The sequence below is a fragment of the Paroedura picta genome, chromosome 10 (genome assembly GCF_049243985.1).
Source record: "Paroedura picta isolate Pp20150507F chromosome 10, Ppicta_v3.0, whole genome shotgun sequence".
NCBI classification, from domain to species: Eukaryota; Metazoa; Chordata; class Lepidosauria; order Squamata; family Gekkonidae; genus Paroedura; species Paroedura picta.
Genome location: NC_135378.1, coordinates 47,942,618 through 47,968,586, shown reverse-complemented (window position 1 = coordinate 47,968,586; position 25,969 = coordinate 47,942,618). Strand labels below are relative to the sequence as shown.

The 25,969-nt window shown below is 42.9% G+C and overlaps 2 protein-coding genes across 3 annotated transcripts in view; one reads left to right on the top strand and one right to left on the bottom strand.

Moving 5' to 3' along the window:
* Positions 1-6: 6 nt before the first annotated feature.
* Positions 7-8,163, bottom strand: PPID (peptidylprolyl isomerase D). Its single transcript, XM_077300004.1, has 10 exons — positions 7,981-8,163; positions 5,833-5,973; positions 4,223-4,329; positions 3,566-3,754; positions 3,164-3,286; positions 1,787-1,893; positions 1,327-1,465; positions 1,103-1,189; positions 964-1,006; positions 7-396 (listed from the first exon to the last, which is right to left on the bottom strand). Exons 1-10 carry the CDS (start codon positions 8,063-8,065, stop codon positions 308-310), a joined length of 1,110 nt encoding a protein of 369 aa, XP_077156119.1. The 5' UTR covers positions 8,066-8,163; the 3' UTR covers positions 7-307.
* A 3,996-nt stretch (positions 8,164-12,159) lies between these two features.
* Positions 12,160-25,969, top strand: part of FNIP2 (folliculin interacting protein 2) — a 57,091-nt gene continuing 43,281 nt past the window's right edge. The window contains exon 1 of one of the 2 annotated variants that reach the window (XM_077300000.1): positions 12,160-12,598. In XM_077300000.1, the coding sequence (XP_077156115.1) occupies positions 12,498-12,598 (101 nt within the window). In that variant the 5' untranslated portion in view covers positions 12,160-12,497. The remainder of the gene's footprint in view (positions 12,599-25,969) is intronic. The other variant, XM_077300001.1, reaches the window with a different exon arrangement.

Genomic DNA, 25,969 nt, shown 5'->3' with positions numbered 1-25,969 from the left:
CTACAGTATGCTTAATGGTTTTATTTCTTAAATACCACAAAACAGCATTAGAAACTAAAACTTACATTATCGAATTTCCCCCCAAGAATCCTTATACTAGGTCACTGTAAAATATTTTTCTATTACTACAATTACTGCCTTGTTACTGAAGATGTGTGAACTCATATTCAGATTTTAAACAATCCAACAAACATGAGAAAAAGCTTAATCATATACTGTGATCAGTAGCAACATCATTGTCACTAATACTGCTAGATGTTTGTACACTGAATGGCAGGATTTGTGAAGAAGGGACACAAAGCTCAATTTAAGCAAACATCTTTGCATAAGCTGCCTTCTCTTTTTCCTTCTGGTTCTTTATCTTCTGTTTTATCTTCTGTACTTCCATTTGGATAGCTGTAATTTAAACAAAAAACCACATGGTTAAATTTCATTGGTTTTGTTTATGCCTGGGTAAACAGCTTCCACACCACCTCCAAGAGTAACAAATGGAAGAAGAGGATGAAGAGTTGGGTTTTCACTACCAGATGGAATCTCAAAGTAGGTTACAATCACCTTTCTTTCCTCACCCACAACAGACTACCTGTGAGAGAGCTCTGACAAAACTGCTTTGTGAGAATAGCTCTTAACAAGACTGACTAGCCCAAGGTCACCAAGCTGGATGCATCTGGAGAAGCAGGGAATTAAATGCAGCTTTTAACCACTACACCACGCTGGCTTTCCTTCCTTTAAACATATATGCATTGTCATTTCCCCTAGATCCAGTGTTCATTAGAAATGCTGATCCAGAAGCTGAGGGTGCAGTGAATTTAGCCCACTTCTGTCAAACGAAAAATCCTCATCTGAATACATATCCTGGTTTAAATGCCAGTAAATATCTGCGGTCTCCAGTGGATGTGGACTAGCTTATCAGCAAAGCTACCTAGTCTGTACTACTAGGGAGAAGTCAGATGGATACTTTACCTTTATCTTGAGGAGCTATGCCTTGAGCCTGCTGGAGCGTAGCCTTTAAAGTTAAAAAAATAAAATAAAAACAAACTTAGGCAAAGTTTGCACATGTCTTACTGTAATGTTTACACAAAAACAATAATTAATTAATTACCAATGCCTGATCATAATCTCGTGTAGCTTCCAAAGCCTGAGCCCTTCTGTAAAGTGCTTTAGTGTTTGTAGGATCAAGGTCCAGAACCTGTACAATGAAGAGGTAGGAAGAACAGGATAACTAGCCAAAGCACAAATCCATACTATAAGAATGATGTTATCAAACAAATTCCAAGAAGTCTGATTGCTTCTCGTTTGTTCCCATTTAAAAAATGAACCATTTACCTTAGCACAGTTTTCAATTGCGTCTTGCCACTCTGCTAGTTTCAGTTTGCATGCAGCAATATTTAGATAGCAAGTCAAAGCTGCAGCATTCAGCTTTGCTGAATCTTCCTTCCCTACAGCAAGAGAAGCTTCTATATATCTGTACAAAGTAAAATTGCTGAATTAGTGTTTCAGTATTACTACGTGTGATCTAACTTGCACTATTGAGGACTATACTGCCTGGCCAAGAAAGAGAGGAGTTTTCTACTATGCAGTAGATATACCTAGCAGGAAAAAGGGACTGCATGAAGTCTTTCCATGCTTCTTGCAGTTTGACTCTTCATCAGAACAACTTTGCAGGCACAGATATCCAGGTTAGAAAAGAATGGTATTCTTCACAAAGAGCTCTTAAACCCCTAAATTTAACTGCTAAGATAAAAGTAGTAGAGACAAAAGGGTTATTTCAAACATTAACACTTACCTTAAAGACTTGCTATACTTCTTTAGTGCCACTGCCCAGTTCTGGGATTTGAAGAATATGTTGCCTATATTTTTTATATCTTCTGCTACAGATAAAATCTTGTCAGTCTGCAAATATATATATATATATATATATATTAGCACTCAGAAATGTATACTTTGCAATTAGAGAATCTGAGAAAGTTTAATAAGAGAAATAGGCTATAATCCTACACAAACTGCTGGGTGCAATCTATGTGCATAGCTCCAGTTACATTGCTTTTTAATCAGAATGAGCAAGTTAATAAACTGAACATACAATTGCTTTTCTGTGCTTTTTTTTCTTTCTCATGGCCAGTTGAATGTATTCTTTTTAAAGTGGAGTGTAACTCGTATCTGCCATGGGGAGGACCCAAGGCCTGTGCATGTACATAGATATGACAACCACCAGGAGGGACCAGGGTATCAGAATTGCAGGTCATCTCTATAGAGCTCAGGTCCCCTGGAGAAAATGGATGCTTTAGAGGCACTGTGCATGGCGGCGTCTGAATCAGATTTTCCAGCCTGACAGCGCCAGGGGTGGGGAGGGGAGGCATGCGCGCCGGTGTGTAACTCGGCGCACAGATACAGGCACGTGTGTCCCCCCCCCCCCCCCACGCAGCACGGTGCTGACTGCATCAGCCTGGAACAGCCAATATAGATGCCGCCATGCACAACCCTACCAGGGATTTCCCAACCTGAATCTGGCAACCCTATGTATACCCCATACACCCAGTTTTGGTTTTTCACAGTAGAAGCAATGCACAAACACACTCTACTCACATCAGTTCATTCAAGAAAAAATATTTGCTAGGTGGGGTATGCGGATCTGAAGTTTGTAGATATAACCTACACTTTAAAGTGGCTAGAGTTTGTTATAGGCCAACCTATTATAGCTATTGCAGTTTTACTGACGAATGATAGATATGGATATCAACATTCATGTTGTTTTGCTGAATCAGAGCAAAGCTTCAACTAGTCTAATATTCTGTCGACAGCAGGCACCAGTTAAGATAGCTAAGGAAGTAGTAAATGATGGAAATGACCATGCCCCAGATATTCCACATTTACTTATCACGGTTAAGAGACATATGTAGAGCTATCCTTTGTGAGTTGAAATAAGTTCCAAAAAGTAATGAGCAGTATGAAATATACTCTGTTTTCCCTGAACCTGTTGTCAAAAGGCAGAAATAAGGTCAATCTATCATCTGTTCATAGTTCTTACAAGTCTTACAATATAACCAGTGAGCATATCACTAATACTACACACACACACACACACACATATATATCTGGGGGGCAGGGCATGCAGTTTTGAGATGTCAAAGGATAACATATGGGAAAGATCTCTGATACTTGCCTCCATGAAGTCCATATCAGAATCTTCAGGAAAGTCAGGATGAGTATCTCCAGAACCATCCATTGGTGAAGCTCTCCAATCATCTCCTTCCTTTAGCTCTCCACATTCTGCAATAACGCAGCTCTGTTTAAAAAAAGCAAAACCTAACATGCACTTTTATTCACTAAAACATACTGTTTCCTTACAACATTTAACTAATCTCTTCCTATGGATTTCAGTTTAGCAAATGCTACCATGGAACTGCATCCAGTATGAATCAACCGACAAAAAGCATACATCTGCATGCACCATACTGTACTTATTTATTCCTTGGTAAAGGTTCCTACAGTTTACAATGCCATTCTTCTTTTATATGCTTTGACAGAAAGGGAAAAGAGATTTTTCTGGTTGGGTCTACCTTACCTTAACAGGTTCTTCTCCTTTTACATCAACATTTTCTAGAAGCTTTACAACACCCATGCCTTTGATCACCTGTCCAAAGACTACATGTTTCCCATCAAGGTGAGGGGTTGGTACAGTTGTGATGAAGAACTGGGAACCATTTGTGTTCTGTCCTGCATTTGCCATGCTGAGCAAGCCTGGCTGGTCATGCTGTTTAAAATAACATTATTTGGAGAGAATAGTTCTATGAGAACTACAATTTTCTAAGACATGAGACAACAAGTGAATTTGTCGATGACATACATTATACTCTAAGCTTTACAATGGCTTGCCCTCATTAAAATAAGTAGATTTCCTTTTGCTCAATGGGATTATTTAAAAGTACAAGTATTTACACTCAACACATTCTGTATTAAAGAAATAATCATGAGATATCAGTTCCAGAGGCTATAAAACATGTTCCTTATTGCCATTTTTTTCATATAAAAACAAAGTTAAAATGAAGGAGGGGTTCGAAACATTTCCCAGTTAAGCTGATAGTGAAACCAATCAGATACCACATCTATACAATCATTCTTCAGCTATCATAGCCCTCACAGCTTTACTTTATAAGATACAATTTTGTTATGATTAAAGTTAGTATCTTGAATTGTAGTTTCAAATTATTAATTTTATTACCTTGTAATGGAAGTTTTCATCTTCAAATTTTCCGCCATATATACATTCTCCTCCTGTTCCATTTTGATTTGAGAAGTCTCCACCCTGGATCATAAATTTCTTGATGACTACCCAGTGAAGGCACACAGAAAACAGATGGCTGTAAGTCAGGCAGCATTCAGAGTGTCTCACAACACTTTGTAAAAGGAATTATAAATCTTTTATTAAACAAGACACTTAAAGCTAATTTCTTAACAGTGATTTTTCAATAAAAACCAGGAATTTTCTCCAGGAAAAAAAAATCTAGTCTCTTGAACACATTGCGATCTAATATAGCATGCCTACTTCGGCATATTCAGTAAACTTCCAAGGAAAATTGTCAACAGCCCAAAACATGTCCATGATGCACCATGGTCATATACATCTATTTCCCCAGAATTTAACAGTATCATCCTAAACAGTCTGAGCCCACTAGGGTGTAATTATGAGGACACTGGGAAACTCCAGGTGCACTTGCATTACCTGACAATTCCATATCAGATTACTGATGACAATTAACTTTTCCATTGCGTGAGGCAGAATGTTATGATTTTGTAATTATATTTTTATTATGGTTACATTCTGCTATCCATTCACTAATCAATAAACATGTTCTTAGGAATGTTAACTCACAAAGCATTAGCTACAGCTTGCTACTATGTTGACAACAGGATCCATTCACTGCTATTGATTTTATGAAACAATCAATTTTGAAAAAATGGGGGGGGACTTTTGAAAGAAAAAAAAGGTAATTCTTGTGTCCCAAATCTCTGTTCCCGAGAGTTATGCCAGCCTTTCTCAACATTTTTACCATTGAGAAACCTCTGAAACAGACTTCAGGCTTCGAGAAACCCCAGGAGTGGTGTGATCATGCAGAATATAGTTGGGAAGCATAGCTTTGTACATGCCCACCCCTGGCCCTTTCCCTCCCTATTCCCAGCCCATCATGGGCCATTTTGGGAGGGGGAGGCAGGCCAATATGACCAGATATGGTCATATCACCTGTTAAATAACAAGTCTTTAAAATATATAAAACATTAATTAACTCCGACCCATTTGAGAAACACTTCCAGGGTCATCACGAAACCCTGGTTGAGAATGCCTGATCTATGCAGATTGAAACACATCAGCTTTTCTACTAAGCAATATTGTAGCCTGTTTAAACTATGAAAACACTGCTTTGTAAACTCCATAAAAAATCAAGGCAGTTCTGCTTCTCTCCTCCCCTTGGTATACATGCGTAGGAAATTTAGAAGCAGCTTTTTAAATAGCCTATGGAAATATAACATGTAACTATAGATTTGCACTTCTCTGGAATTATTTAATACGCTGTCTGTATTCTGACAAAAGCAGGGGAGGGAGACACATGGCTCTAGGACCCACTGAGATTGTGTCTTAAATTGATAGTCTGAATCCCCTTCTTTTAATCTTATACAACAGGTTATAGGAAGAAAATTATGCATTTCATATTCATATGCAGTTCAGGAAAAAAACCTCTGCAGGACTACAGTGGAAAAGTTCTCCTTCCTTTAAAAGACTTGATTATGAAAGGCATCAGCAAACTGAAGAAAACAAAACCAGTATGAACTTACTCCTATGGAAGGGGCATCCTTTAAAATGAAGAGGCTTTCCAGTTGTGGGTCCAATACCTTTCTCTCCAGTACATAACGCACGGAAGTTCTCAGCAGTTTTAGGTACAATGTCAGCAAACAATTCGAATACAATTCGGCCAACTGAAACAAAAGAAGCTTAAAGCTATATCTGTACTTTGTCATTTGTTCAATGACCTCAGGGTAGTCATAGTCATGTATTCTAGCACTGCAGTGAGTAAAGTTTGGAAGCTTCCTCCATCTTAAGTAGCTTTTCCTCCAACAGAAGAGCCATTTAAGCTACAGGAAGGTCCCTTGAGCTGGAGGAACTTCCTATAGCAGGGTACATGCCACTGAATTTTTTTTCACTGAATCCTCACTGCAAGGAAAAGACGAATGAATGTATGAGTTGCTTCACTATGGAATTTCCACCTACCAACCTATGCTCTAGTGTGGCCTCTACACCAATTTGACCTATGCAGCTTTCCTGTATGAATGCAAGAACCAATGAAATCCCAACAATTCTAGAGAGGCAGGAATAATCTAATAGGAGCTCACATCACTAATGCCATATCAGTCCTTAACAACACAGTTCCCGGGAACAATTCCATGTTCTGGTGCAATTGCTGCTACACTTGGTACATATTTTGCAGGAAAATTCCTATCCTGCAATAAATAAAATATAGTATCCCTAAATTATACCCTCGTTTTGGAGGAGGCATCCCTTATTCTGAACAGCCAGTGTGATGCAGAGGTTAAGAGTGTCAGACTAATACTTGGGAGACCCAGGTCTGAATCCTCACTTGTGCCAATGAAGCTTACTGGGTGACTCTGGGCGAATCACAGTCTTTCAGCCTAACCTACCTCACAGCATGATGTGAGGCTAAAATGGAGTCCAATGATGCAAGCCATTGGGGAGAAAGACAGGGGACAAGTGAATGCTTTTTTCTTTCAGCAGATGTACTGAGGTTATACCATTCAAATCCCCAGCAATGCTTCTCAGCTCATTCAGACCAGAACCAAAGTACTGATTGTTCATTGATGGCTGTCACTTGCACCTCTCCAAAATAAGCTGTTGGTAATTACACCCTGCAGAATTGGGTACCTCAGAATCATGCAAGTTTTAAAGGGCAACAGAACTGGCCTCCATATGTTCACACTAGGTACCACATTGTACTTTATTCCCAACAGCAATAGGGGCAGGGAATGAGGAACAAAGAGATAATGTCTTTATTTGTATCCTGTAACAACCCATGCAACCCTCAGAATCTGACCTAACAGGACAAAAGGAAATTATGTGATGCACTAGGAATATTTTTACACTGCTTTGTATCAATGACAGTAGTGTGTGATGGTGGTTGAGGGAAGACTAGGTTTAACAGTTCCTCCTCACAGCATGCCCACAAATCTCAACAGGCTTCAGTCTGTCTCATGCCTGAGAGGTGGCTTACACTTCCAACAAAATCAACCCCCCTCCGCCCCCCCAATGTACCACTTTAGACCGCCACCGGCAGAATCAACCCCCCCCCTTTAAAAAAAAGTTGCAAACAGAAAGAATCTGGGGGGCAAAAGGCAAGGCAGAAAGTTTCTTCGGAACGTGCACCGCGACCGAGGCGGCCTTGTTTTCAACGGGGGAAAGCATTCCTTTCCGCAATCCCAACAGCCGCAGCCCGAAGCGGTGTATTAACGACGACACCCCACGTCAAAACTCCGATTATCGGACCAAGCGGAAGCACGTGCCCATTTCCTGCAGGGATGCGCCGTGGAAACGAGCCAACACGCATGCACTTGACCACTTGGCGGGGGGCCGGAACCGGGATCAGCGTGGGCAAATCCCAATGGCACATTCCGCTGGACACGTGTTAAACACGACCTAACAACGCCTCCATGCGTGTAAAACAAAAGGGGGGGGGGAGGAAATCGCGTAGACTGCAAAAGGATGACACGAGCACGGACGACGTGTGGAGCGCTCCGCGGGGGAATATATCGGTCGCAGGGCCGCTGTGTCCCGACCCCCCTCTCCTCCCATCCCATTGTTCGGGCCAGCCGGGCGCCTGCAGGGTGCCGCACCGCAGGGCTCTTGCGGCAGCGCTCCGCCTCGGCTCCCGCGGCGCCCGTGGCCCTGCTGCCCGGAACCCCCTCAGCCCCCACCTCGCTCGGCCCCAATGTCCACGTCGAGGAAGACGCGGGGGTTGCTCGCGTTGGAGGGCTTGGCCAGCGCAGCCGCGGGAGACATGCTGCCGGCCGCCCGGCGCGCCCCACACTCAGCCTCGCCTCGCTCGGCCTTCCGCTCTGCGGCCCCGCCTCCCGGACTCCGCCCGGCCTCGAAAGGTCGCTGCGCGCGCAGGAGCGCGCGTGCGGCGGGGTGAATAGGAACGGGGATCTCCCTGCGGGGAAAGCCGGGGCCGCTTTGCAGGAGGCGCCGGCCCTTTGGCCTTCAGCCTCGGCCCGCGCTGCAGGGGGAGCCCGGGAGCCCCTCCCAGGCGCACTTGTGGCGGAGTTTCGTGCAAGGCGTGAGCTTTCGTGGGCACGCGCACTTCCCCAGGCAAACAAATGGGAATCCTCAGATGTAAGGAGTGTTATTGGTAGTAAATTAGTAGTAAATTCGTAAACAGCATCATGAAGATACCCAACGAATTTGAGCAGCGACGTGTTTAGCAACAGGGGTCTTAGAAGGGGGGTTGCCAACGTTTGGGCTGAAGAGAGCCTGGTTTCTTGAGCTTTCAGCAGAACGCCTCCTTTCGCACGGAGGCTGCGTGTCGCCTTCACACTGGGACACTTGCCAGCAAAAAATGTTGGCTGGCAGTGGTACGGGAGGTGATGTTGTTTGCTCGGGTTGGACTGGCAGGAGCTCAAACCATAAACCGGGGTTGTCCTCTGCATGACCGAGGAGAGTATTCTGGATTTATTCTGTTTTGGACTTATGGGTAGGGAAGCCTATGGGGATCTGACCCCACTGAGCTAAGGGATATATAGGTGTGAAAAAGAAGCAGTTTGAAAGAAAGAACAGAAACCCTGTGAGATCCAAAAGTATAATAAACTAGGCCAGAAGCACATTGTAGCTAAAAAATGCAACAGGTGCTAGGCATCCCACTCCAGGCAGGCCCACTGAGGTCTGGAGTGGCCTCAGCAGGCCTTTCTTGGGGTGGGGGTGGTGAGCACTGGCAGGGACTGGCTCACCCTTTCCACCCCCAACACTGCCACCAACACCTGATGAGGCTGGGGCTTCCTCTTTCCTTACCCCACCCCCACCAGGCCTTCCTTCCCAGCTCCTCCTTATTGGGCTGGCAGACACTTCTTTCATATGGAAGAAGTTGGAGGGGGATGTAACCAGGGGTGGGACAGCCTTCCTGATTGGCCATTCATTGGTTGGATGACCAAGCAGGGATGGGACAGCCAGGACAGTGTACCCCCCTTTTCATTCCGAGACATAACCATGATATTCATAAGGGCCTCTACTGTCTTTGAGTCATAATATTCTGTTCCTAAAGTCAGGTTCAGATGATTCACTGACTGAACCACTACAATGGTGTTTGGCTATTTCCTCAATTATATTGTAGCCTGTTATCACATTTTCAGTTTTTGTGTGCTAACAAGGAGTTGGTTCTTATATGCCGCTTTTCTCTCCCCGAAGGAGTCTCAAAGCAGCTTACAGTCATCTTCCCTTTCCCCACAACAGACACCCTGTGAGCTGGGTGAGGCTGAGAGAGCCCTGATATCACTGCCCGGTCAGAACAATTTTGTTAGAACAGTTTTATCAGTGCCCTTGCAAGCCCAAGGTCACCCAGCTGGCTGCATGTGGGGGAGTGCAGAATCAAACCTAGCTCACCAGATTAGAAGTCCGCACTCCTAACACTACACCAAACAGTCAAAAACTCCTCATCCCATCTACCTTTATAAGGTATTGGTGTCTTATTTGTTGCTTTCAATTCAGGTTTCTTATGTTTGGTTTTATTTCATAAGGCTGAAGAAAGATTTCACTGCCATTGGTAACTTCCTCTACACTAGCATTTTACTATCTATTTCTTTTATTTTTTCCCCCTGAAACTGACCTCAGGTAGTTTTACTTTCTTAATATCTTGAATAAAACTTTGTTGGCCTTAAAGGCCAAAACTTCGTTGGACTCTTAGGTTTGTTCTACTTTCTTACTATGTTCTTTCTGAAGGAGTTCTGCCTCCTTGGTTGGAATCCTGGGCCCTTCAATTTAACTGTTCACTTTCAGTAACGCAGATAGTCCCTCATTCTCTAATTCACGCATATCTGCTCCTTTCACATATTGGAAGACATGCTTCGGCAAGGCAAAATAGCTCTTAGTTGCAGTCTTATTGCGATCTGGCCTAGAATGTCACTACTGTTCATCTTGTCTTGAAGGTGGTATAAAAGGACTTCTCCCTCCATTTGCAGGCGTTTAAACTCACTGTGAGTCCTGGTGTTTCTGATTCTCACCAGGCCTTTCTCTCAGGAATTTCTTCTCTTTCATAGCTGTATATGTTTGTCCCTGGAGGATAAAATATTCTTACTTAAACCCTCCTGGAGTGGCTTGCCCAAATGTTATACCCACTCAGGAAAAAAAAGAGTCTGTGCAGGAAATATTGAGTACATTTCTTAGGAATGCACCAAACATGAACTAAAATACTTTCAGAACCAAAAATTTATTTCAGCATGCAAGTCAAGTCAGATTTTCTTGCATGTAGCCATACAATACAAAAGGAAAATATAAAAGGATTTAAATATTTCTACTCAGTAATAAAAAAGTAAATAAGAATGTGCAATCTCAGAGAATAATTACTTAACATCATAAAAACATTTCCAGATTACATATGTCCACCTATCCTATAGCTCTTCTAGGTTTTTGCTCTCTGCAGCACCACTGTCCCTTATTTTCTTTGCTGCAAGGGCAAATGACATTTTGTTAGAAACAAATGAATTAGTATCTGCTAACAAAAACACACGTTTTTTCTGGTCAGATTTATCATTTAGCCCATCTAGTAGGCCAGCAAGAAATTTGGCCCTAGGATCTGTATACAGTGGGCAAGTGAGAATGTAATGTGGGAGATCTTCCAGAACTAAAGCTCCACAGATACAGAAGCATTGATCTTTTGGTGTTTTATGGTATCGCCCACTCAGTACAGCTGTTGGCATTGTTTGAAATTGCATGGAGGTAAAAGCTACTCTGAGACTAGGAGATGAAAGATAGACTAAATAGGAAGATCTCAAATGATTTGTTTTAAATAGTTTGTACCAGGGTAAACTTTTAGATTGCAGGATTAATGATCTGTCAATCAAGGCATCTGAGATAAATACCCAGTCTCTGAGTTGGTTATTATCTCTTATTACCTGAAGAGTTTAACAGGTTGTCTGGGATGGAATAACATGACAGAATGTTGTTTAAAAATCCGGAGCGAGAAGGATCTTTGGCCAACAAAAGCTTAAAAGATTGTTCATTTGAATTTGATGTTCCATGTTTCCATTTCTTCCATACTTTTACAATGGCCAAATGTATGCGAGCCCTAATTGAGGGCAGATGCATGCAAGTCTGCCAAGTGTCATCTCTAACTGCCATGTCTCCAGAACACCACATGGCTCCATCTTTGTGGTTTGCCATTGCTTTCCTCTTCCCTGGTCTCCCTTCTAAGAACTGACCCTGCTTCACTTCCAAGTTCAGGCCATGTTGCAACTGGGTGTAGTTCAAACATCCTAGGCAGACTTCCCACCGGAGGGCTTGGATGTTTAGCTTGTAACACTTACCTTTTACGGTTATGGCCCTTTAAGATGCAGCAATTCTAAGACCTGTTGAACTCAGTGGAACAGAGTTCCATTTGAATATACCTACTAGCTGCAGGGCTCCAGCCTCTGTTCACTGGTGGGTGTAAGTCCTACTAATCTCCAAGGATGCAGGAGCAGAATCTAATGCAACAGACTGAAATAAAACAACAACTAGATGCTATATAAAAGATACGAAAGTGGGAAGAGGAGACCGTCCCAGTTCTGATGTGACTACAGGAAATTCCAGGCAGATGAATATTGACTCCATAAAGAAGTCCCAATAAAGAATTGCGAATCGTCATTCCTTGTTTCAATTTTTACAGAGTGTGCCTGAAAATCCTGTTTCCCCTTCCTATAGCTTTTCATCAAGTTCCAGCCATACCCATCAATCCCTTATAGACAACTGGGATTTCTTGGGGGGGGGGTCATTATTCCTTGCAGCAAACCCAGCTGGTCTCCCTTTAAGCGCCTTGCTGGCGTCTTGCCACGTGCCTGGGGGAAGCTCGGAATCCCCGAATATCCAATGACAAAGGACGGAACGGGCGCCGCGCGTTCGGGCCGTCCCCAGGATTCCGGGTTGCGGAGCTCGTGCCGCTGGGGGGCGCTGTGCCTGCGGCTGGGCAAAGGCGCCGGGCTCGTCCAGTCATATGACTGGCTGGTGTTGCCTCCATTGCTGCTGCTGCTGCTTGCTGGGCTGTCCGGGGAGGCGCCGGCTCTGAGCGGGGCATTCGCGCTGCCGTCTCGCCCCTTCGGGCGGCTGGGCTGCAGCTGCTGGGGATGCTGCTCCAAGCTCTTCTGCCGCTCCGGCCCGAGCGGGTTGGCGTGTGTCCGGACTACACCCCCATGCCTCCCTACGGGCGCTAGGCTCCGCCGCCACCACCACCACCACCACCACCCGCAGCATGGCTCCGACGCTGCTTCAGAAGCTGTTCAACAAAAGGGGCGGCGGCGGCAACTCGGGCTCTCCCCCTGGTAGAGCTTCCAAGGAGGCGCCGGCCATCAGGTGAGGAAATGCGTGCCTTCTGTCTGAGTCATCCGTGCCTTTGGCGTTCCGGTCCGAGCCGAGAGCTCTTCTGGAAGAGAGACACTTGCCTGTGTGGCTGGTGCAGCCGCCCGCTCGGGTCTGTGCCGCGGCCCATCACTCTCTCTGTGGGGTACGGGGAGGAGGAGGGGAAGGGGGATCCCGCCCAGGGTCCTGCGGGCAGCCTTCGGAGCGCTCGCGGTGGGGCTGGGCTGGGCTGGCCCTGAAATGGTTAAGGCGTGTTGCACATGTTCAGCATCTGTTTCGTAACAGCCTTTGCTGTAGGCAGGGGCTGACGTCTCTGGCTCTTTCTAGACTCCAGGACACCTCTTGGCTTAGGGTATCTCTCGTTGCTGTTCATGGTGTTTTGGAGTGGCCTCAACACATGAGCAATCTCCCCAACGAGGAGACTTGACCCGGGGCTGGGTTTAAATCCCTGCTCCCTCATAGAACTCAGTTGATCAATTTGGGTCCAGCATCATCTTATATGTGTGGTAAAAGTGAAATAGCCTATCAGACAACATTCCCAAAGAGGAGCCTGGAGCTGCCTGAGATAAATGGCCATTGTAGTGCAGACAGATCTGTGGGGGAGAGCAAGTTTACACCTGTTGTCATAGGGCACTGGCTGCTTGACTGAGTTTATTCCTGATGTTCCTGGCAAAATAATTAAGGATCAATGTGTCCTCGCTCTCCTGCATACTGCAGGTGCATTTCACCCTGGTAATATTAACATAAAATGTTTTGCCACTTTTTAAAGCAGATCCATGCATACCTTTGACAGGATATATGAAAAAAAGTCTCTTTACCAGCCAGTACATCCTCATCCTAATTTTCCATCGTATAATAAAATGTTGCAGGCAGGTTGGACAATAGAACAGCCTGCATGTCAGGCTAACTTTTATTTTGTGCCAATATATTTTCGGTGTGCACATTTTTTTTCCAAGGCATTAGGCAAAAATGAGGCTGATTTTGCTGTACCACACTTTGCGTTTCTATTGGCTTACTTTTGTGAATAAGGTCTTTCTCTTGGGGGTCACCCTTTAAAATGGTCACAATCACTGATGGGGCAATAATTAAAGTGATATTATTATTACAATATTATATAAAACATTAAAAACTTCAATGTTTATTATTGTTTTGAGCTGCTGAAAATTGTTGTTTGCGGCAGTTCCACCAACAATTCTTGGATATCTCAATACAGTAGGAGTTAAGTGTTCCTGTGCTACTCATATTCCTGAGTCTGCCATGTACTTTCTGGACACATGAAAACTAGGCTGTGCATTTGAATGTGTACAACTGCAGTGTGCAAGGTATGTCTTGGATGTTAGATGTATGGAGACTGAATATGGTCTGGGATGGATGCAGTACTAGAAGTGGTGATGCTAGATGGTATTGGGCATCGGGATCACACTTAGCACCCTTTCAAGACTGTACTCCAAGAATAGGAGACAAGGGCTTAAAGGTTTCATGGGCAAGTCCCCCAGACAGAAGCAACACATCTCAAGAAGAAGCACAGAGGACAAGGACAAACAAACAGAAAGCTAGCCTAGCACTAAAGTCAGGGCTTCTGTGCAGACAAACAGAACAGCATTAGTAACTACACAAGTCAGAGAGCAGGCACCAAGCAGTATGATGGCAGGAATGCACTGCTGTCTGTCTTTATTGAAACAACAGGATTTGGCTACTAAGGCTTTTGTATGGTGACTATATGTTTATGAATAGATAGATTGAAGGCAACACTATAATTCACAGAGTGACTCCGGAATTGAGTAGTGCAGAAGTCCTAATCCAGTGCTGACTTTCTCAGTCACACTGCATCTCTTTTGAATATCTTTGAATGAACAAAAATTAACTTTCTTTGTACACTTTCACAATTCATTCCTTAGCTATAATATAATGTGATCACCTCAACTTTTTCTTGCTTTTGTGAGGCTGGGGAGAATTACTCATTACTGTATTTTTTTTAATATGCAGCTCCTCCTAAGAACCCATTGGAGTCAGCTTACATAATAAAAACAAAACATTAAGAGTTATTAATCAAAATCCAACTATGCCTAAGAAAATGACTTTTCAAGATGTAGTGCCTCTTCTCTTCTGCTGTTCATAGCAATATCAAGGATTAGCTTCTTCTGCAGTGATTGGTCCAGCTGCTGTTTTGTTGAACAAAATGGAGTGTTATGTCAGAGTGTCATCAGCTTTGAGCTTTAGCTGGCTAATCAAATAGCTCAGAAGTCTTGTCATTTTCATAAAACTGTTCACTTGCATTGTCAGGGAAGCTGGTCAAGGCCAGCGTGGTGACATCACATGTGTAGATAGCACACTTTCACATGACTTCCCATTCCATTCATTGTGATGGAGGTGGGTCTTGTAATTGGGTAATGTCTGGATCTTTTGTCAGATTCCTTTCTTTTGAAATGCAAAATGTGCTGTGGAAAGCAAGAGAAAAAAGGAGAGGACTTCTTTGTTTCATTTTGCCTTAGGCCCCTGCAACAAGTAGTTTGTTTTTAAAAGCCTGTGCTTTTCCACATCAGTCACACAGATAGATTGCAGGCAGTATCTATAAACTGCCCTTTCTATTATGGTGGTTTCCAACCTTCTCAATATGGTGATCCACAAGTGTAAAGTTACCTTGGTGTGGTGCCCTTAGGTGTGTGGGGGGCTTTTTGGGGGGGCGGGGTTGGTGCCTCAAGCAAACTCTCACCTTGGCACCCATCTTGTTCTGCATGCCACTTTCTACAGGGGCCAATCAGATGTTTCTAAGAAACCAGCAAACATTGCTCAGAGGGTGCGGCTACCCCAACTCTGAACCTTCAGCAAGTGGTATACCGACATACACAACCTTTACATTTGTAGGTCTCATTCCACCCTTGCCATTACTCCAATCCCCCCTATGATTCTTGCTCTAGTAACCATCAGGACACATTTTACTTGGTCAATGTATGCAAACAGTGAAGAAGAAATACCAGCTAAGAATGTCAGTTTCCAAAACACAAATGAGAGCAATGGAAAGGGCAGTAGAGTCCTTCAGGTAAGGCTGGCCAGCAACTTGCACTTTTGGATCCTTTCCTTCAGGTTGGGAAACAATTCTTCAGCATATTTTGTGCAGGCTGTGAACATCCCACATACAGCTTGCCAACCCTCACCGTGTGTTTCAGTGCTTTGTTTCTAAAGTAAGTGCTGTAACTCAAGCCAGCATTGAAACTCTTAGCCCTAAGTTCAGTTGAATGTGGTTTGTATTACTAAGGAAAATCCATCCCAGGACAGGTCAAGCCCAGGGCTTAATCTTGGCACTAAGAAAGATTTTGTTGATTCACCTGGAGGGAATCTCAGTTGCCACCTGAAATGTGTGCTTGCACATCTGCGCTTCACAAGTTTGCGTGACTGCAAGAGCAATCTTGTGTTACATTGTGCTACTGTCTTGTGGGCATGAGATTTGTTTTGCTTTCTGAGGTACTTGGAGTGATAAGGAGTGAAAGCAAAAGATTGCTTGAAAGCATCCTTACAGTAATCCTACTAAGTTAAAGTACATCTGAAGAGACTTTATTGGTGCTTTATAAATTTGTAAACCAGGGGAGGAAGGAAATAATAAACCCACAAATGCCTATAATAATCTATTCAAATTGGCTGTGCATGACAAATTAAGATATAAAATTCTCTGTATTTCTCTGATGAATAATTGAAGGGTTATCATAACCCCTAGTCTGCCATGGAATTAAGTATGGAGTGCAATAGTGAAACTGGGGTGGCTTGGAGACCTACATCGGAAGTGCTCAAGTATACTTTTTAAAAATCCACATAACTCTTTGAATTTGCTTAAATATAACATTTTAAAAAGCAGGCATGCAGTATCACTGGGGCAAGTCTTTACTCTTGCTCATGGGCCTACACGTCCTTTGAGCTGAGGAGGGTGTTTTTGTTACATCCTCAGTCAACCTCCTGATAGGGAAACTGTGGCAAGCTTTCTCTTATCCAGGCTTCTACCCACTGAGTGTGTATTGCCAATGGGTAGCCATATTTGTCTCTTACAACAAAAACAGTCTTGCAACACCACAGAGCAGTTCCTCAGCATCCTCAGGTGATGTGGACTCTGGACCCCAAAAAATTATACCGCAATCTGTTAGGGTTTCGAGCTTCAGAAAAGTATCTGTTATTTCCACTTAAGTGTATCAAGCAGCTTTTGCCTCTCGAATACTACAAGTTTCGGAACAAGAATTGAAAAATATTATGAAAATAACATGTTGGAATATATCACAATATTGGGATGGGGGGCATGATTCTGTTAACATACTTGTACTCCTAGGTTTGTTTGAAATATTTCCATATGGAGATGTTGAAAACTTTCATAGATGAAATTGTCTCTGGTATTTCTGTTCAGAATGCTGTGCATCGGTTTAAAATTTACCATTTAACTTTTCCAAGAGTAGGTGTTCTCAAACCTCGTTTAAAAACATGAATCTGCATACAGAATGCTGCCCTCGGGTACCTTATTAGGAGGACTCTTGCTCCTGGTTGTGGATGATGAAAAACAGCAAAAATGTCACAGCCAGATGCAAGAATGGATGCAAAGGATTGCTGACATAGAAGGACTCTCTCTTAATATGTTAGCCAGCTTTGAAAACGGTAGTTGTGACTTCAGCTTGAAATAACTTCAGCTGTGTCTTTTCAGCCATTTGTAACTGAATAGATGCTTTATTGGAACAGTGCAGGGTCTGCAGCCAGTAACAGTATGTTAGCTTTGGTGAATGAGATCATTCAGTTGGCAGGAGACAGCAAGCCATTACTTTGCCTATGCGGCTGCAGTGCTTAGAGATCTTAGACTGCAACATTTTATGAAGTGCTTGTTATCTTCCTATTGCCAGTTAAATTGAAAATAACCAGTAGTCTGTTTTGTTGAATTTTTGTTGTACTGTTACATCAGTAATATTATACAACTGTGAATTTTAAATCAAGGTAGTGTTCTTCCATGTTAACTTTTTATAAAGTGGTACAATTCACCCTATCATTGAGTAACTTGGCTGAGTTAAACCAGTTAAAAATTGTGTCAAAGAGAAACAGGGTCTGTTCCAATTCCTACTGTTTGAGGGCTTGAGGGAATCTCTCTTACAGTGCTAGTGAATTTAGAAGTATTGGCCTTAGCGTTGCAGAGAAATAAAAGGGCGGGTGTTTTCAAGCAGTCAGAGCAGAATTGTCATATTGCTCTGCTTCAATCTGCACACCTTCCATCCTCTTGGAATATTTGGGGTCCTTCATACGGTACTCAGTAAACCACTGCTACAGACCCTTTTTACTGGAGCACTGTAGGGATAATAATGGACTCCATGCTTTATTAAAACTGTGAGGATGGTAATAAAATGAATTGCCTGTCAGAGTTGCTGTTAGCATTACTGAGATGATATATGAAGTAACATATAAATACTATTAGATAGTGAAGATAAATTCTTCTAACACAGAGAGGGGATTTGTAGTTGCTTAAAGAAACACACACCCACACATACACCCACACTAAAACTTCTTGGATTAAGAAAACTATTATGTGTCAGTTCACTAATACACCAGAAAGCTGGACCTTTTAGATTAGGGTGCTTGTCTTAGATTACATGCGAAGTGTGACCCCTGTAAAGCCTTGCGTTCTGTCCTCAGAAACGTGGGACTAACTTCCTTTCTGTTGCTTATTTGTATCATTGTGAGGTGAAAAACGTGCTTCATTGTCTGACTGTCCTAGTCTTGTCTACTTCCACATTTCTCACCTCTAGGCTTGGCATGCGTGTATCTGGATGTCCACTGCTGTTTTGGGATCCTCCATTTAGAGAGCTGGGGTTTAAAAAACAGTGGGAAATGTGGTTGCATGAAGTACTTGAGGTTATTCAACATGCAAAAAGCATATGAGATTATGCAACATCTTTGTTACTCACATGGGATGTATATTAACATTTTCTAGCCATTTCCATGCTTTGGGGCATATGAGAAGATTGGTAGGGATTTTAATTCTTCACTCAAAATGAAGGGTATTTCAAAAATACTATTATTTTATTCCTCCAAAGAGAGCTGTTCATGGTAACCATAGAAACTCACTTCAGAACATTCCACTAAATTTCCAAACAAACCCCCCCCCCATCCTTCTTGAATGTATTGCTATTTCTGAATCATGACTTCTATCGTCTCTGCACTTTCTTGGTGCTATGCATTGCAGTAAATACGTTAGTTTGTTGAATGAGAGGTATTGTTCTCATATAACGTATGGTTATGAATGTCACTACTTCAGTGTTCTTGAACCAATAAAATGGGATAACCCTCTCCCATTCCCCACCCCACACACATAAATCTTAGAGCAGCATGTTAGACATACAATGAGAACATACAGGTTTGGATTCTTCTGCTCAGCAATTATACTCAGTAGCTGCATCACTGAATACGATCATTGGATCCGGTGAACTTTGCAGTGTAAGCCTGAGGTTTTCCCTCTGACAAAAAGCCGCGGGGGTGGGTGTATTACAGTGATGAGGGGTGATGAAATCACCTCACCTACCTCTTCTATTAGAATGGTTCAGCTGATGGAAGAAAATGGTCTTTCAGACTTTCTTTTCTTAAATGCTGTTCCCCAACCCACACAGCTATTCATCCAAACTAGTTCTACAATCTATCTGGGTCTCAGAAGGGATGATGAAATGGAATGTGTGGAGAAATCCCCACCCCCCAGTCCATTTGTTGGATAAAACGTACTGAGTCTTTGTCTCTGCCTGGCCAATCTTGGTAGGCTTTTCAGCTGAAGGAGGTTGTTGTTGTTGTTAGGTGCGAAGTCGTGTCCGACCCATCGCAACCCCATGGACAATGATCCTCCAGGCCTTCCTGTCCTCTACCATTCCCCGGAGTCCATTTAAGTTTGCACCGACTGCTTCAGTGACTCCATCCAGCCAGTGCTTCAGTGACTCCATGAAGGAGGTTATCTATGGCCAAATCATGATGACTAAATTAGCAAGAGAACTTGGGGTTCCTTATATTTGCTTTCATTTAAATATAGCTTTCATTTAAATATAAAGACCCTTCTGATCCATTATGATGATAAATTACAGTGAGGGTGTCCTTATGTCTCCTTACTGGTGTGAAAAAATTATATCTTCACTATGCTTCAGCCCTCTTCAGAGAAGCCATGAGGACCCGAAGAGGCTTGCTTGCCACCTTCTTTCCATGTGCCACTTGTCTTGGACAGGATCTGCTTGTACCTGGCTAAATCTTGCTTATGTGTGAGAAAGTTTTCTATATTGCCTTCATATGGTAGGATTTAGAATTAATGAACTACAGTGTCCAAACAGGATCCATATTAAACTATCAAGTGGCATGAGTGCATCCAGGGTTATCATTTTGTGGGGCAGGGGCATGTGCACTTTCTTGAACTATGAGTATTTGTCCCATATAGCAGATCAGTCTGAATTTTCAAAAAATATTTGCCATGGGTGAAAAGGTGCAGTTTGAGACAAGTTCTAATCATCATAGAATGCATGGAAAATATGCAGCATTTGAAAAGTTAGAACTTCTGGTACCTTTTCTTAATGAAACCTTTAACTTATATGGCAGGTGGTTATGTTGAAAAGACAGTCCAATAGTTCATGTAGCCAATTCACTATTGCATCTAACACTTTCTTGTCATCCTTTACTCCAGCAACTGAAATCTGGACCCCATGTCAATTTTGCTTGTTTACTGACATGTGATTGGATGGGGCGAGAAGAATTATTATGTAATTGTCCAATTACTGAACACCCTGCTTTGTGAAGCTCTCAATGAAAAGTATCTTTTGCAACTTATTTTTTTCTCTTTATTAGTTGATGCTGCTTTGGAAGTAAATGGGTTTTAAGGATTTACTAATCCTCCCTATGCATAGGGAGAATGTGCCTCTTATGAAGCCATGGAAATGGAGTGATCATCAGGTAATGGAGAATGCTTTCCTGGGAACTATAGGAGCCCTAAATACATTTGCAGTGTTGCAAGCACTTAATCTGTCACCTTTCTATGACGGCTTCCTTGCATTTTGTAGCTGTGGTTTATTAGTTGTACAGAGGCTAAAACAGAACAGCTTTCCTTCATGCATTCCATGTCTAAATGTATACTGAACCCTCTTTGTCGGCAAACTGTAATCTCCCAATGTATGTTTGCAGAAGAAATTGCCATGAATGTACACCACATGTTTCATCATTAGGAAAAAACAGAATTATATCAGAAGTGTGATGATATGGGGTTACAATTCTGAAAAACTAATCACACCTGCTTCATTTATGAATAGCGGTGTTCCGCAACTACCGGGCCATGGCCCGGTACTGGGCCGTGGAGGCCTTGGTACTGGGCCGCAGCAGGGGGGAGGGAGGTGCTGGTGCTGGTGCGCCAATAGGCGCGCCTCCCCCCTGTGGCATGCGCTCACTGTGCTGGAGCGATCGGCCGCCTCCCCAAGCAGTGAGCACTGCGCTATGGGGGGCAGGCGCAGGCACCTGCAAAAGTGCAGGCGTGGACCTGCCGTGCCTGCATGTTTGAGGGCTGCAGCGATCGCTCTCAGTGCAGTGAGCGCATGCCACAAGGGGGGGAGGCAGGCGCACCTGCTGGTTTGTGTCTCCTTCTCCCCCCCCCCGGTCCCCAGGCCTCCCTCTACCCCACCAGTCCCCATCCCAAAAAACATTGGGGGCCACTGATGAATGGCATATATAGGTCTGAAATGTGACCCTAGTATTTTAAATCCACATGAGCTCTGTGGTTCCCACCCAAAAGTTCTACATATTGTAAAACCGGCACTTAAATACGTGTGCCCCCCTTAATAACTGATATGGTGCCTGTGTCTTTTCTATTGGATTTTAAAATCCCATGAACAGTCTTTGAGCTGCTATTTTTGAATTTTGTGTTGTAAGATGGTGCTACAACCTCAGGTCCATATTTGTGTGTGTGTACTGAAGTTGTAGTTTGAGGTTTTGTCTTCTGCAGTCCCTTTGCATAGGTCTTCTGCCAAGCAAGACTGGCTATTGGAGACTTGATTGACTTTTTAAAAATGTTGCTTTATCAGCAACTGCCACCATAGCGCAAGAGTCACTGTGTGCCTGAAGGTAATATGATGCAGCCATTTTGTGGCCAGGCCCACCACACTGAGTCAGAATTCCAAAGGAACCACAGACTTTAAAAGCTTGGAGACACCTATTGTACTGCTTACCTGTTCTTAATGGGTTTTTTTCAAAAATGTTTCGTGGGTGTAGTGCTTAAAAAGAAGTGCACACATGTTCTCCAAAATGCGCACTTGCACGTTTGATTGCAGAGGCATAAGATAAAACTCCGGCGTAAACTCTTCCTGATTACTCAATGACCTTGCATGAGGCTTGGGTTTGCATTGATGGCTCAGGAAGCCTACAAACCGCTCTTAGTTTGCAAAAGGCAGTAATGTTAGAATCCGTCAACACTTTCACTAAAGAAAATGGCTAAGGACATAGCCATTTGAAATTGTTCCTAAAATAGGGAATAATTATATTTATATTGGTCTTTTAAATTAATTTTCAAATGAATAACATGTTGATGCTTCTTCACCCAGCTCTCTTAAGAATTCTCAGGGCTACCTTAGTAGATTAAAGCATCTCATGTCTTGATAAAACATTAATTATCCTATTTGTTATAAAGTGAGCATTCCATTCTTACTAAAAAGCCAACATTTTTAACTTTGACATAGCAAAATAATGCCTTAAGTTGATTTATGTATTTTTAACAGATCCAATATACCTGGTTTTATATTTGTAGAAAATATTTGGACAAGCCATTTCCAGGCTGTAGTTAAAATTAGGCCTTTCTGAGGCAGGATTTCCTGGTATTCATCATCAATTGGGTACATAAACAGGGCTCCAAAACTGTTTTTAGTGTTACAGTGCAGGGCATAAAGGATGATGGCAGTTGCCTTATCTCAATTTTCCTTTTCTCCTCCCCATTAGCTCCTTACACAAAGATTTCAAGCTACTCTTCAGTTCTTTTTCATTATATACTACAGTTTGTACACCTGTGCAGACACATGTCAGCATGTTAATATCAGAAGTTACGTATTATGGGGTGGTTATATCTTCTTCTACTAATAAGAGGGACTTGGTAACACTATTTATGATAGTTCACTCTCTGAAACAATATTTCTCCATTATAACTTGTATAATAAAGCTTATGTTTTTATGATTAGAATTAATTACCTAGCAGGGGTAAATTACCTAACTTGTAATGTCAAGCCCAACCACTGCCTAACAAAGCAGTAAGTGACAAAATTGCTCACACACACACACACACTTCGTATTGTTGCCTGGTATGATAGGTACTTTGCTGGGAGGTTCTCGCTCAAGAGAGCCAGTTTAATAGTGTCAATTTCTAAACTGGCGAACGGGGTTTGATTCCCCGTTCCCCCATATGTAGCCAGCTTGGTGACCTTGGGCTTGCCACAACATTGATAGAGCTGTTCTGACCAAGCAATTCTGTCAGGAGCTCTTTCAGCCTCACCTACACGACAGGGTGTCTGTTGTGGGGAAAGGAAAGGGAAGGCATTGTAAGCCAATTTGAGATTCCTCCTGGTAGAAAAAAGCAGCATATAAGAACCAACTTGGATTTTAGTAAAGCTTTTGATAAGGTTCCCCATGATGTTCTGATGGATAAATTGAAGGACTGCAATCTGGATTTTCAGATAGTTAAGTGGATAGGGAATTGGTTAGAGAACTGCACTCAAAGAGTTGTTGTCAATGGTGTTTCATCAGACTGGAGAGAGGTGAGTAGCGGGGTACCTTAGGGCTCGGCCCGGTACTTTTTAACACATTTATTAATGTTCTAGATGAGGGGGTGGTGGGACTACTCATTAAGTTTGCAGATGACACGAAATTGGGACGACTGGCAAATACTCCAGAAGCTAGAGACAGAGTTCAATGAGATCTGAACACAATGGGAAAATGGGAAAATGAGAACAAGATGCAATTTAATAAAGATAAGTGTAAAGTTCGGCATCTGGGTCAGAAAAATGAAAAGCATGCCTACTGGATGGGGGATACGCTTCTAGGTAGCACTGTGTGTGAACGAGACCTTGGGGTACTTGTGGATTGTAAACTAAACATGAGCAGGCAGTGTGATGCAGTGGTAAAAAAGGCGAATTACATTTTGGGCTGTATCAACAGGGGCATCACATCAAAATCACAAGATGTCATAGTCCCATTTTATACGGCACTGGTCAGACCACACCTGGAGTACTGTGTGCAGTTCTGGAGACCTCACTTCAAGAAGGACGTAGATAAAATTGAAAGGGTAATGAGGAGAGCGACAAAGATGATCTGGGGCCAAGGAACCATGCCCTATGAAGATAGGTTGAGGGACTTGGGAATGTTCAGCCTGGAGAAAAGGAGGTTGAGAGGGGACATGATAGCCCTCTTTAAGTATTTGAAAGGTTGTCACTTGGAGGAGGGCAGGATGCTGTTTCTGTTGGCCGCAGAGGAAAGGACGCGCAGTAATGGGTTTAAACTACAAGTACAACGATATAGGCTAGGAAGAATTTTTTCACAGTCAGAGTAGTTCAGCAGTGGAATAGGTTGCCTAAGAAGGTGGTGAGCTCCCCCTCACTGGCAGTCTTCAAGCAAAGGTTGGATACACACTTTTCTTGGATGCTTTAGGATGCTTTGGGCTGATCCTGCGTTGAGCAGGGGGTTGGACTAGATGGCCTGTATGGCCCCTTCCAACTCTATGATTCTAACTCTTTTTCTTCTGTGCTCTGTTGCAAAGGAGAGTGGATATTCACTATGGCTGCTTAATAACTGGATCCTGTATACATGATGGAGGGAAGGCATGAGTTCCTTAGATTGTGGGAGGTGAACAGTAAGACATTCAGGCTTCCTGCCCAACCAGTCCCTATCCCACAGTTGGAAATGTGGGCAGGAAGACTCAGTGAACCATTTACTTCACCTTTGGTGTTGTGTAATGTCAGGTCTACAAACATAATATTTCCTCACTGTATAATGTAGCGGTGAAGATCAAGATTGATTTAGTGTACGTGACTGAACTCTGGGTGGAGATCAGATAATGTCATTCTGTCTTGTGACCTCAGTTGGGTACATAGTTCTTCATCAGCACCAAACTAAGTGGGAAAAGGGTGTTTGCCATTTTCTTTTTCTTCAGATTTATGGTGCTTGTGAATTTATTTATATCATGACAGCAGAATATCAACTTTGGTTTTGACACATGTGAAGGCACATGTTTAAATACCTACTTTGTGCAAAACATTAATATTGTGTTAAGGGGGTTAAATATACAACTTATGTCACAGGCAGAATACTTTCTGTTGAAGGTACAAATTGTTATGCTGCCTGCTGTCTGTGGAAATGGCCAATTATATCCATTAGGGTTTCCACTTATAGAGTTTGATGGATCCTGTGGGGATTCCAGAATGCTCAGGGGGCTCTGAGAATCTAAACAGCAACTTTGCAAAAGCCTTTGTAGGGTCTTGAAATGCAAAGCTTCTTAAGGTAGTAGAAAACGTTGCCTCTTGATATCATTTTCCTTCCTTGAGTAGGAACTTGACCTCATGGATTGCTCCAGAGTTGGAGTGACTAAAGAGTTTGGAAACATTGATGGACACCTCAGGCTATTTCTGACTGCCTGCCATAGAGTGTATGGGAGACTATGGGACTAAGATGGTAGTGGTGATGAAGTTGTCTTTCTCTATTGCTATTGCACCCAGTTCATTGCAGTCCCCTAGTTCTCCAATGCACTCTATGGCAGGCTGTCAGAAATAGCTTGAGAGTCCTGGGAGTTGTAAAGACCAAAACATGTAATTTGGAACACTGCCTTCCACGGCTGTTAAAATCATGTAGGGGAAAAGCTACAGTTCTGTTAATGAAAATTCTTAATGGCCCCTTGTTTGAGGGGGAATTGGTAAACCTCTAAACGCGCTGTTTTTTTGCTGAAGAAACCATGAGAAACACATTGTGTCCACCTTTATCTTGGTTTCCAACTGACATTTTTTTCAGAAAAAGCCTTTAAATACATGATGGCAGAGCAGTGGTGGGGGTTTCTGGATGGCTTGTGCAGCTTGGGTCCCTTTCAGTTGGCCTTTGGGCCCAGTTATGGAGCATAGAGTTTTATTTGCTCTGGGAGGTGATTTCTGTTTGCAAATGGCTAGAGAGAATGAGTCTCTATAAGTCTTGCTCAGTCTTTTGGCAGCATTCAGTGAGGTTGACTAGACAGTGTTGTTGAAGTGCAAGGTGACTGGCGTTCAGGCTAAGAAACTCAACTGTTTCAAGTTCTGTTTTTCTGTCAATTTCTGGGCAACAGCAAATATCACAGGTATGCAGTCCCTAGACTTTTAGAGTAGTTGCCCCTGT

What these genes read in the sequence shown, in the direction of transcription:
- PPID (XM_077300004.1), bottom strand. Translation starts at nt 8,065, where the DNA reads ATGTCTCCCGCGGCTGCGCTGGCCAAGCCCTCCAACGCGAGCAACCCC. An exon ending in AAGTATAGCAAGTCTTTAAG is followed by an intron (nt 1,466 to 1,786) that starts GTAAGTGTTAAT and finishes TACTTTGTACAG; the next exon opens with ATATATAGAAGCTTCTCTTG. An exon ending in CATAGCTCCTCAAGATAAAG is followed by an intron (nt 397 to 963) that starts GTAAAGTATCCA and finishes TTTAAATTACAG; the next exon opens with CTATCCAAATGGAAGTACAG.